Source organism: Protopterus annectens, chromosome 12.part0, assembly GCF_019279795.1.
Source record: "Protopterus annectens isolate FY-2018-M chromosome 12.part0, PAN1.0, whole genome shotgun sequence".
Lineage (NCBI taxonomy): Eukaryota > Metazoa > Chordata > Ceratodontiformes > Protopteridae > Protopterus > Protopterus annectens.
This window is the reverse complement of record NC_056746.1, coordinates 11,910,799-11,924,451: the sequence shown is the minus strand read 5'-3', so window position 1 is coordinate 11,924,451 and position 13,653 is coordinate 11,910,799. Positions and strand designations below refer to the sequence as shown.

The 13,653-nt window shown below is 38.0% G+C and overlaps 1 protein-coding gene across 1 annotated transcript in view; it reads right to left on the bottom strand.

Moving 5' to 3' along the window:
• Positions 1-3,298: 3,298 nt before the first annotated feature.
• LOC122816323 (gastrula zinc finger protein XlCGF57.1-like) overlaps positions 3,299-13,653 on the bottom strand; it is a 394,327-nt gene continuing 383,972 nt past the window's right edge. The window contains exons 4-5 of the mRNA XM_044089052.1: positions 11,279-11,395; positions 3,299-10,005 (exon numbers count right to left, since the gene is read on the bottom strand). Of these exons, the coding sequence (XP_043944987.1) occupies positions 8,648-10,005; positions 11,279-11,395 (1,475 nt within the window). The 3' untranslated portion in view covers positions 3,299-8,647. The remainder of the gene's footprint in view (positions 10,006-11,278; positions 11,396-13,653) is intronic.

The following is a 13,653-nucleotide window of genomic DNA, read 5'->3' as shown; positions in this document are numbered from 1 at the left end:
ACCTTTGAATGGTCGGTATTTGCCTGCTGCTAATAGTTTTGCTGTTTCTTTTCTTAACCGACCGTTACATGATGGATGTGCCAAACATCGAACTCGATTACAACCCAACAGGTATATCTGGAACCGATAGTTGGAATTGTCTTTTTTATCAAAAAGAAAATCCGTTACTGAATTTAGATGTTAAAGGTGATACATCTATGACAAGTACAAACAGCAATGATAACCTGCATGATTTCTTTGGCCGGCTGAGGAACCTAGAGAATGACCTATATCGGCTACACAGGCTTGTTTGGCAGAAGAGACACCTACAAGCCTGTCTTCATTTTAAAGTTATCCCGCGCGGTATGCGGGTCCTGTGTATGCCGAGTTACGGTGATAGTCACCCGGAGCTACTGCGAAAGTGGCAAGAACTTAACATCGAATTTGGTAACAAATATATACATCTGTTATTAGAATATTTCTCTCCCATTGAGGCCGATCTTCTCAATAAGGTGGAGGAACAACATAATTTCATCACTGTGAATTACAAAACTGATTTTTGTGCATCAAAGATTCACAGTATGAATAAACAACTAGCCATCTACAGCAATAAACTGGAACAAATAAAGCTCAGGAAACTTAGACGTGACTACCAGGATTTCCAACTGGGTCGCATCTTTGTCTGGCCAAAAGTAAACCAACAAGAGGGACGTGAGCCTGTTGCTATACCAGAGACTTCACATGTGATGAATGGTGAGCCTGATGCGTCTTCAGTATCCTTGGTTGTTTGTCCGCTGAGTAATGATCACATTGCGGGCACTCTTGAACGAGAGCCTAGTTCATCCAACTCTTCTTTGCCATGTAATCAACAGGGTCTAACTAATGTGGATAATTTGGGTGCAAGACCAAAAGACAGTAATTCTAAAAACATCTTTACTGCACCCTTGTCTTTAAACTTCCCCCTTCCTTACAAGAGCGCAGTGCGCACGCGCTCAATCAGTCGGGGAAGAGTAAAAAGAAAAATGTCAGGGGAAACCTTCGAATCGAGAAGGAAAACAAGGAACTGAATTGCTTATTTTTTAATTTGACCTCAAGGACTTTCTCTATGGATGAACAGTTCATTTTGAACCAAGGTCTATCGTTTATTCCTTCTAAAAGAAGTACGCTATCTGACACGCTCATAGGCCTACGTCTTTTCACTAGAAAACTGTCTTTAAAGGTACTGTTTAAGGACAATTTTTCTGATAATGTCAATTGTAATTACAATGTTCAACTATGTAAGAGGAAAAGCTGTTATATTCCTCCAATGCCGCACTCTGTTGAGTGCTTTATGCGTGCCTGTGAGCATGAGTTTTATTTATATTTTGAGGAAAAGAAACACAAGGGTATCTTTGTTAATTTAAACCATGCACAACAGCTTGCCCTTGACCATCTTTGTCGTGATGCAGCTACAGTTTTTAAACCAGCTGATAAAGGAGGGGGGATTGTTGCTTTAGACACATGTCTATATAAAGAATTAATGCTTAATATGCTTAGTAATGATAAGGCATATAAGGTAATAGGTCGAGAATAACATCTATTGTTAAATATGTGCATGATACAATATATGATTTACTCATGACCCGATCTATTGATAAAATACTTTATGACTTTCTAGTTATAGATTCTCCCCTGATCCCTTTGATCAAGGGATTACCTAAATTGCATACAAATGAAGACCCCCCCCCTTTACGCCCAATAGTATCTGGCGAACATTGGGTTACTCAAAATGCCTCACTATATGTTCAGTCTAAACTAGGTGGTATGGTCAATGCTATTCCCACTGTTCTGAAGAATACATATGATCTTCTGCGAGACCTTAAACTTGACTCACTATGCAGTAAAATAAATGCAGATACACTACTGGTCACGCTGGACATCAAAAGTCTCTTTACTAGCATTCCTAATGACTATGGTTTGGATGCTATAAGAGTTCATCTTGCTGAATCTGGTATGATTGATAGTATTGAATCTATGAATATTTGTTGTTTGTTGGATTTGATTTTGAATAACAATGTCTTCCTTTTTGATAATAAGGTCTATGCACAGACATGGGGAGTGGCCATGGGCACTCCCTGTGCTAATGCGTACGCCAACATAGTAGTTTATCAATGGGAGAAGGACTTCATTTTTAAGGACCCCAGATTCAGGCATGTCATCTTATACAGGCGCTTTGTAGATGACGTTTTGATTTTTTGGAATGGTGGATTAGAAATGTTACAGGAATTCATTTTTTATATGAATTCCACCACTTCGTTTTTTAGCTTTACCTATGAGCATTCCAGCACAAGGGCAAACTTTTTGGATGTTTCCATTATAAAAGAGATAAATAATAGCTTGACCACGACTCTTTATAAGAAAACATGTTGGAAAAACAGTATCCTGCATTATGATAGTCTACACCCACGTTATGTGTTCCGTAACATTATAAAGGGACAAATGACCAGGATACTGAGACTGTGTAGCAATAAGCAGGATGCATTGGAGCTAATAAAACATCAAACTGAATATTTCATAGATAGGGGCTACCCTCCTGATCTCGTTAGGAAGATAACAAATGATTTGGTTGAAATACCTTCTGATAGAAGAAGGGAAGGTTATATTCCACGTTTAAAGGAGAGCAAGAAGGGTTTAGCATATGATATTACGTATACTAATGATGTAGATCAGTTAACCAAGATCATCAGAGGTAATTGGAAAATATTGCTTTCGGATCCTTTGTTGTCACAAGTAGTCGGAAAGCAACCTTCATTTAGATTCAGTAACTGTTTGAATATTAAGAGGCTGCTTTGCAAAGAAAAATTGGACGTTCTCCCTGTTGATATAAGAGCTAACTTTAAGACAGGCACTTATCCATGCAGTAGATGCTCATTATGTAAATACATTAATAGAATTCAAGGATTTGATATACCTGGTATAAACATGGTTTTCAAACCTACTTTTTATGCCACATGTGACACACAGAATGTCATCTATTTGGCAACATGCAACCAATGCGATGCATATTATGTGGGGATGACATCACGCAGACTGAGGGATCGTATGTACAACCATATATACGATATAAAAAAGGGCAATGTTACAAATGTTTTAGCTGTGCATTGTCAAGATCGATCCCAGCACAGTTTCAGTTTTTTAGTATTACAGATTATCAATCCTAATAAACGGGATGGGGACCTTATAGGCACCATTGAGATGTTTGAATTAAGATGGATACTGAGGCTTAAGGCCCATATAAAACCTGGACTTAATACCATGGTCAGTATCCGGCCTGTCCTATCAGGATCTTCTTAATATAGTTAACATTACCTGCCTTTCATTTATTTATTTATTTGGCTGTGACCCCATGTCCTTGTCAATATTAACATCTTGATTATGTAACCCCCACATTCTAGGTTAGCCACCTTGTTTGGCTTTTTGGCTTTTTCTATGAACTAGATTTTATATTATTAATACATAATCACCCATTGTTGAATGGCTTTTTGAGCTTTTGTTCATTTGCGTCACGTATTGCCTTAATTGATAATTTTAGTATGAGACAATATGGCGCACTAAGTAGAGTAAACGACTTTTATGATATGTTCAGTATTACTATGTGGGCATGATTAGTTTGTTATATGAATTGCGAATATCTATTAAATATGTATTGGTTTCAGTCGTAGACTGTAGGTATTACTGCTAACATACCTGATCGCAAATTTGACTGATGTTTCATCTGTCTACATATACATTTTTACATGACTAACGAGCTAATATTTGGTGCTAGCCGGTAGTTGCAACATTCATATATGCTTAAAATCAACTGGGCATATCTTTTGGTTCTGGGAGATTTTATTATTTTTATGATGGATAGGTTTATCTGATGAAATCATGTGATTTATTTTTTAATGTATTTTATGCTATGTTTTTTAATTAGGTAAATAAATAAACAAACAGTATTTGTTTGTAAATTACGGGTGCTATTAGCTAAACATGGTCTTCTGTTTTTGGATTGATATATTGGGATGTAAACCAAGCTCCTAATAAGTATCGCTTATGATTTATAATGTAAGATACTGACTGATTTTGCCATTTAAATCCATGAATAATGTACACAGAAGTTTTTAATGATTTATATTTCATTAACTCATGCTAATAAATGATGAACCATGTAGCTTTTATGTAGGGTATTTTTAAAGGTTTGGATTTTAATATCGTCAGTTATCAGGAAGAACTGTGCCTTTAAAAAGTTTTGGACACATTGTATCTTTAAATTGTCTAATTACTGCTTTTGATTGTTTAATTGAAAGTTCTGTCACTGTATAAAAGAAAGCGGCTTTTCTTGTCTAATTGTAACCTGATGAAGCGCACCTGAGTGTGCGTGAAAGCGCTCGTTTTATATTAAATCTTTGCATTTAATTTTCATGGTGGTTCCTTGCAGTCTCTTCATCTTTCATACTTCACAAGGCAACTATGAATAGTGGGCTACATTTATTATATCCTCCAAGTGTGAGAGAGTTACACAGGGGTTTAAGTTTGACTTGTCAGTTTGATCCTAAGGAGAACACACAGGATGGAATGAAGTTTATTAATTCATAACTCTCACCGTAGACACCTATTATGTAATTACATCATTTTTTACTTTTGAATTCTGAGACACTCGAGAATACATGAGCAGCTGCATATATTTTTGTACATGGGTGTAACAGAATGAGATTGTTTCTTGTTCTTTTTGCTAGAATTGAGTGTAGTAGACACAGAGTAGCATTTTGAAAACACAAACAAAGAATGCTCACTCACCTCTTCAGTATGCAAAGTAAGTGAGAAAGGCAGTCACAATTTTTTTTCCTGTGTGTAAAGGGAGGAATCTTGCTGCTAATATGGTATTTTTTACAGAATCCATTGGAGTCACGTAGTGTTAACTTTTCATGTCAGTAATACTTTCTAAGCCACCATCTGGATAAATCAGGTCACATGACCCCCAGCATGGTCTAACACTCCACAATGCACATGATCTAAAGCAATAAGGAGTGGAAAGGCTGTTACAAAAGATTACATAATGGGTGAAATGTGCAATGATACTCTACCAGAGGACAAATGTTCTCCAACGAGGTATCAATGTACAGATATTGCCTGGTGAAAAAACAAGTCCGGCATTGGGGGGGGGGTTATGTTGTATGAATCTTCTATTCATTTCATCATTGTGAGACATCTTAGATGCCCTCTATCAAGAGAATGACTAACTGCTGGGCACATTGCATGTGTCTGTGTGTGTGTGTGTGTAGATATTAAATATTTACATAACTTATATTTTTGACATAAAATATTTCCTCCGAAAACAATGACATATGCTACAGCAACTCTTAAATAGGAGGAGGCAGAACATAGCTAGGGTGTCAAGAAGGGGACACGGTCAGGAGATGCTGATTCATTGGCCGGTCAGGAGATGTTGATTGACTGGTAATGCATTACTAGCATTAATTTCTGCAGTGGAAAAACAATGGCACAGAAATGAATGGCTGTATTGCTTTTTTGTTTACTACTGCAGTGTGCATGGTATAAGGTGTGGGAAGTTGCTTAAATAAACAAGTGGTTTTCTACTGTAGGACACTTGCAGTGTCGGGCCTCACAACACCCCTGGGTGGTTTATTATTTCCTTAATAACATCCACCCTGCCAGGCATTACTGCTTGCTTAAACAAACTAAAAATGGTTACAGGTTGAAATAAGGAACACTGTAGCTCAGTCAAGAGAAAAAAAAAAAAAAAAGATTTCTGACCTTTTTGCCACAGCACTCTGTACTGACATTCAGTGTGTCAATTTTGCTAAGTGTTGCAGTACGAAACAGCTGGACTGCTTCAAAGTTAACGTACAGCTCAGGGAAAAGTAATGTGTAATGAAGCTACTTTCAGAAATCCACAATGGCTCCTGTTGTGGTGAACACCGTACTGCCCAAGTATGGGCCCAGAAAAGGCAGGCCCAAAATTTTTAACAAATCTACGGCCTGAGGGGTTATGGATAAACTGTCATCTAAGAAATACAGAGTTTAATAATGTTACCTTCGAACCTCAGAAAACCACTTTAAGTTTGAGATAAATATCAGCAGTCTAAAAGGAGGTAAGCAAAAAGAATGGGAAAATAAAACAGAAAATAAAGTTGTATCTGTTCTGCCTGGTGGAGCACAATGTGGGTGTGGCAGAGATATGAGCCGTATAGCATCCTCAAACAATTTATTTTACTTGTCTAATGAAAGTAACCATGAAAAATGAAAAAGGGATGAAAATGTGTGCTACAATGGCATCATAATGTACGAAATACAAGGAATCCATGATGAAGTCTGATTGAGTAGTCTGTTAGATATAAAAATCCACAGGGAAAGGAATGTAGGGATCCAGACACATAAATAGCAAGACTATCAGGACAGAGAAGAAACTAACACCATGTAAGAAAAAAAGATCAGACAAAAGAATCAGATTCTGCATATGTGTATCAAAGAAAATAATTTGGGTGACACCACTGTGAAGAAAATTGGAAAAAAATCACGCAAGGTGTTAGGACTGAAGTGGAGACGCTTAAGGGATACTCTGTACTATTATTCACAGAGGAATATAAGGGGAATGTACCTGCTTGTCAAGAGAATATGGTGATTTATAAAATAGTCATGCAACTGACAGTATCCCGGAAGAGACCAAGTAGACAAACTCTTTCTCTGCCTCAGACTGACAATGTTGCTAACTTTACTGAATAGGTTGCTGCTTGATGAATGTGGCTGAACACTGCTGGGCAGGGGTAAATTACCATGGGGGTTAGGGGCCTTCTCATAATACAGAACTGAGACAGATATATATGACATTTCTGTTGCTCTGACACTGCCAAATTATGGTTAACTGCCACTGCATGTACATAAAGGTATCCACTACTGAACAAACATCTGTGCTACATAACTGCTTAAAAAAAACTCTGATGCTCTGAGTATTCTCCTCAGGTCGTGCGTGTGTGTTCTGTATAAGATATTCAAAAAACAATATTTATGATTGCAATTAATGGCTTATTAGGTTAAATGTGCAAAATTCACATTTACAAAATCTCTTCTGATGACTTGTGCTACACACGTGTCTTCTCCAAGAACGTGGATATGGAATAATGGCATTATAATACAAGCTTCTAGTAATACAATCCAGCAGTGTAGTCAAGGATGGGTTTTCTATAGTAACTATTCACAAGAAATATGGCATGGAACTTATCATATTGGCCTTTCCTTGGAAAAAAGAAAAAAAGGCAAGAAAATGAATACTTAGCTAACGAGACAGGACAAAATACTTACAGAAAGGCTTCAGCTTGCAGATTCTAGCTACAAAAGGTATGAAAGACACCACCAAATGGGGAATGTTGGTTAAATTATTAACAAACTGTCATGAATGGAGTTCTCTCTGTTCTTATTCCTTTACCTTCCACATCATTTAAAGTTATAATCTGCCAGTTCCAGCGGCTCACATTTTATACATGTGCTTGATACACCATCTGCCTCATAAATGTTCCCTGTTTAAGTCCTGGGGCCAACACAGCTTCAGTGATCAAGCCCACACAAAGTCTAAGTAAAAAGGATGAGAAACTCATCATGACTAGGCTGATCTGAGGTAAAATAAATAGCACCAAACAGCAGAGACATCTTAGTTTTTTCATAAAGTACTGAAGGAAAAAAAACATGGCTGTTATACTGTGACTTTAAATTATGAAACATTTTTGTACTGATAAACCAGCTTACGTTCAAATCCTGGCCTCAATCTTTTCATGAAAACACCTAAATGAAACATCTAGAACTAGAATGATGAATAAGGTCTCTTCTGACCCTCATTGAGACCACATCTTGATAAGGAGACTGTGCCAGACTGCATCAGACACATTTAACAGTGGTCCTGATCTAAACATGAAATCAACATACAGATTTGCCCTTGCAGTTTTACTAAGTATACCATGGCATACTGTACTCAGAGGTTAACGGCAGTATCTCTACTAAGAAAAAACAAAACTTCTGCCATCTCAAGAAACAGAAATGGCACATTTAGATAATTGCAGTGGTACAGTTAAAGAAGACAGCACACTTGTATTGAATGGCAGCAACTGGCAAAGCTTTTGTTACAAAAAAATCCCTCAGACTTCAAAAAATTACATTTAACTATACCTGAATAAGCAGTAAATAATGCAAGAATATCATCCTCATGGCTATTTTTATTTTATGGAGAACGTATAACAATAGATCTAACTTTTTAATTATGCCAGATCTCAAATTAAATGCTAATTATGAGATGTTTCCAGAAATGTTGATATAAAGTAGCACATCACAAGTTCCATACGTAGAAATGCGAATGAATGCTTCGAATTAAAATAAGATAAAGCAAATCTGTTACACACACACACACACACACACACACACACACACACACACACACACACACACACACTCACATCTACATGCATACGCATTATTCAGGCATAGTTAAATACTGATACGTTTAAATATGAGCAAAATTTCTGAAGATATCTTGTCCTCTTTAAATGCAGTCTCATTTATACTCTAAAGGTTGCCTAATACAAGTGTGGTTGTTAGATGATGGAGGAAAGTGAGACTCCTCACACAGCCTCATAGCACATTAAAAAGCCTTCTCCTGAACATGAGTCCGTTGATGTGCCTGAAGACCATATAACCACAAGAAACTCTTCCCGCAGAAGGAACACTTGTATGGCTTCTTCTCTGCTCTGTGAGCCTGTACATGTTCACAAAGATCCTCTTTAGTTACAAAAGTCTTATCGCATTCCATACATATGAAAGGTCTTTCTCTGAAGTGAGCCTGTTGGTGAAGTGCAAAAGCAGCTTTATTAAAAAAGCTCTTCCCACATTCTGTGCACATAAATGTATTCTCTGTTGGTTGCTGCTGAAGCTGGGGACAAAGTGAACCTGTTGGGTCAAAATTGCTGCCACTCTCTCTGTGCACAAACTGTGCCTCCCCTGTGTGAGACTGTTGATGCTGTAGAAGTGCTGTGCTATCGACAAAGGTCTCCCCACACTCGGAACATTTAAAAAGCCTTTCCTCTGTGTGAGTTCGCAAGTGCTTGCAAAGATCTGATTTTAGAACAAAAGATGTGTCACATTCACTGCATCTGTACTTATCTACAGCTTCTCCTTTGTGACTTTTCTGGTGGGTTAAAAAAGCTTGTCTCCTTGTGAAGACCTTTCCGCAGTCAGTACACTCAAATGTTTTCTGTACTTTGTGATGGCACAGGTGTCTGACAAGAACTGTTTTGTATGGAAAACGTTTCCCACATTCTAAACACTGATATCGTTTATCTTCTGTACGAATCCACTGACGAGTTGAAAGTTCAGGCATTACAAAATTTCTGTTAGTTTTAGAATCATCTAAATCCTTTTCTGAATTAAAAATCATAAGCGGTTCTGTAACTGTGGGGTTATCAGTCTTCGAATCTCCAGCTTCTGTAGAGGTGAATAATTTTTGCCTGGCGTGAATCAACTGGTGAACAGATAAGTTGGAGCGTAGGATAAAGCTCTTCCCACAGTCTGTACACTTGAATGGCTTCTCTTCTGCTGAGCTTTCTGACTGTACTGGAGGAGTGGGCTGCTGTGGAGGTTGGACAGAAGCCTGCCATGAATCTGTTGTTCCGCAGTCAACACATAAACAATGGATCTCCCCTGTGTCACCCCACTGGAATTCAGACAAGGGGGGCAACTCTGTTAGTCCTGTCCCACAGGCACTGCATTTTAGCTCCTGCTTTGTAATGCAGTTCTGCTTCTCTGGTTCTCGATGAGAAAGCCCTGTGAAACCACCACAGTGAGGACACAGCAAAAGTGCATCAGTTGCATTAAACCCATCAGTGTAGAAAGGCAATCTCTCCCCACATTCGTTGCATTTTAGCTGCATATCTGCTGTGTGGCTCCTTTGAGAGACATCCGATTCAGCCTGGAGATTCTTCTCATACTCTGCAGTCTCTGAAACTACAGCAACATAAAAGCACATTATTTTACTCCAATTGTAAAATAATAATAATGTAAATAAACATCTCTTTGCAAAACAGAAAGTTACTTTAATTAAAACAACAGGTTTTATTCAATTCAAGCCTACATTTTGAGTTCATGTCCTAATATTAATCATTTATGTTTTAATATTATTTTCGTGAAGTTATACTAAATCTCAGACCTGTTCCCATTTTTCACTACTGTTCTCCCATTCCTTAAGTTTTAATACAGTTATACAGCAACAAGCAGAGAAGGGCTGACCATGTAATGTTCAGCCATTCAGTAAGCACCATTGTTACTCAAGAGTCACTTCCTACAGGCATTCAATAAGCAGGGCAAGGAGTTCCTCTGATGTTCATCCATTCAGTTCATACTAGTAATCTGGTAAAACTGTGTGTGTGCAGGCATATTTAACCACATGCTTAGAAGAACATGCTGTTATATAGAGCCATTTAATACATTCTAAAAAATTTTTAAACTGATTTAAGTGACACTTTCATGATGTACCACTCATCTGATGCTTTTTTGTTAGCAGTATCAGGCATTACTTTACTTGTGTTTCTGACTGCAAGTCTTTGTTTTTGGAAAATGGGGCCCATAGTGATAATACACTTTTGAGACAATCTCCTGCAAAGTCTCTCCCCACTCTGGCTAACATAGCCAGACTTTTCAAGCACTGTTCATGCTGAAGATGGAAGAAGGTATACTCTACTAATATGTTATTACTGCACAACTGCAATGCTTTTAAATTTGACCTAAAAATACTCAAGAGTTTCTGAGATATATAACAATGGCATTAAACATCATATACTTTAGAATTACTAGAAAACACATATAATCTTTTGGGAGAGCAGGCAGCAGCATGGTGAATTAGTTTTGTAGAACACGTTGTAGGAAGCAGCAGCTAAACAAAATTTTTTTTCTAAGCAAAATCCTCTGACCTATTTCACTTATTAAAAACAGTTATATTTATCATCGAATGGACATTACAAGTAACAAACAAATTACAGCATGTGACACCATTTTGTTCCTTTGCTTAGAAAATCTCAGCACATCTTCTTATGAGGAGCTGGATAGTTAAACCTTGGCTGGGCAAAGTAAACACTGTTTGAAATAACTGGGTAAAAAAGCTGGTGGGAAGTCAAGAATATTCTGTACTTGTTTTCACAGATTAAATTATTTGACTGAATAAAGGAAATTTTTAATTTGTGAGGTATAGCAACAGAAGCTGGCAACAAGAGCAACTACTTACAGTCAAGAAGGAACTCCTTGGGGAATGCTTGTTGACCAGTCTCTGACGTACTGACTCCATTAATGGGGAACCCTTCAGCCATCTCAGTTTTAACTACTACAAGGTCCTGGGACCGTGCTTTTGAAGACAAAGAAAAAAAGAAAGTTTACAACAAATAATTTTTATGACATTCTTCTCAGTTTCATCTTGCAGATTTATATTATTTCTACAGATGCTGCCAACAAAGGCGAAGAAATCTGACAGAAATGATAAGTCACAAAAATCAAACCAACTAGCTATCAGATAAACACAAAGGATTTAAAACATGGTATAACTGATTCCAGGTACTAAGAGTGTTCCAATATGTTGTGCAACTCACAAGTTTGTAAACAAGTCTTCTTAAAAAAAAGGTGTGATCTAGAAAGCACAGCACAATCGCTCTCAACGGTGATTCCTCCTAAAAGGTGAAGCAACTGCACTGCTTTCTGGCATATGGTAAGACAGAACAGCCAGGTCACCAACACAGAGGAATACGAAGGTGTCTGAAACCACTCAATTGCAGGAAGCTGCTACTAGCTTTCTTTACAGTTAAGGTGAAGTGCAACTTTGTTTTGGGTCATGGCTGTTTATGGTAAAAACAGTGAATAAACTGACTGTCCAACATCAGTGACGGAAAAGCAAGGGTTTCTTTGACTGTATTGCTATATAATTAATATTCACCCAACATATCTGCCAAAATGAGGGTCACTTTGGCAGAGTTTCAATTAAACTTGGGTGAAATTAATCTAATGAGATCAGGAAATATGTAACCTGAAAGTACTGTTGGGGGTTGCACACCCCCATCACACATTAACCACACACTGTGTGAGCTGGCAAAAGCAATCCATTGCACCCCTGATTAAAAGTATACCAAAATTACAGTGTTGGCCAAAATCATTTTATCAAAACATATCCACCCCTGGTAACTATCATATTGAGAACACACTCCTAAGAGTCAACCCAGTGGTTAGGGAGAGTAATCTAAAATGTGACCACCATGGGTCTACAGTAGTGAGGAAATCATTCTATATTGTACAACTTATAAACAAAGGTATCACATCTAGGTCCAAGAAGGTCATTGTTCCACTGTATTTGGCATTCATCAGACCCATCATTGAGTACAATGCCCCCTTTGATATTTACTTACCCAGGCACATCCAACAATTGGAACATCCACAGAATTTCTTTACTAAAAGAATACAGGGTGTAAGTTACATGTCCTAAGCAGACTGCCTCAAAGCCCTATTCTTGCCTTCTGTCTCTTACAGGTTGTTGAGTGGAGGTTTATGCCTGGTAAACAATTCACTGTAAGACATCACCCTGATGGACCTCCTGCATATCTGCAAAACAAACAGCCCCAGGATTACCCATTTTAAAGACTTAAACCCTGCCTGTGACATAAAGAGGACCTGGTGGAGAGACAGGCATGTATCCCAGTGACTACCCCTTTTCTGGATTAGGCTCCCCATTAATGTGAAGCAGAGTTCCTCACTAATTTAATTCAAGTGTTACTTGGACATTTGGATGGAGAACAAGCAATTCATCCCTGATTTGGCACCTATGTCTCTAATGGACACAGGCAAGCTGTAAATGTTTCATTTCCTAGGCCCTTGCTTGTAAATGTTTCATCTCCCAAGCCCTGTTTATACCTATCAAGGGTACCAAAACTGTCAGAGAGTTGGGATGCATGGCAAGGCCTAAAAAGGCCTGAGTGGTCATTAGCCTATTACACACCTATGAGCATATTAAAAAAAGACATCTGATAGCCAGAGCAAAATCATCAGCATTCTGCTAACATTTTTGTACAGTAACTTTGCATTGGTTGCACTTAGCTGAAGAACCACTCTGTGCTTTCTTCTAATAACCAAGATTTTTGAAGAAAAGTCGTCAAAGATCAGTCTGAAGCAAAGTTAGTTCAATGAGAGATCATCTGATAAACTGAGTTATTATCTTCAGTGTCCAGCATGTTAAACAGCAGCTAAAACAGCATTACAACTTTTTTTTTTAATTTATTCTTTTGTTGATCAGGTTGCCCCACTAGGCTAGTTGCCTTTTTTCAGGGGTGAACCAAGGTGATATTTATACTACTAACAGAAAATTGGTCAGGGAACTTCTCTTACTCTTTTCAAGAGGTGCACTGGGATATTGTACATTTATCTGAGCTACCATCAAATCAAGCAGATAGGGCCTTAGTTTAACATCTCATTGGAAAGACAGAAAGACGGTACACTCCGGAATGCAGCAACCCCCTTATGCTGCACTGCTGTGTCAGCATTTGATCTACCTGGTGTGGGAGCAGAACCCACAGCCTTCTGCATCAAAGGTGTGTGCAGTACCTGTTGAGTTAGTGACACTGC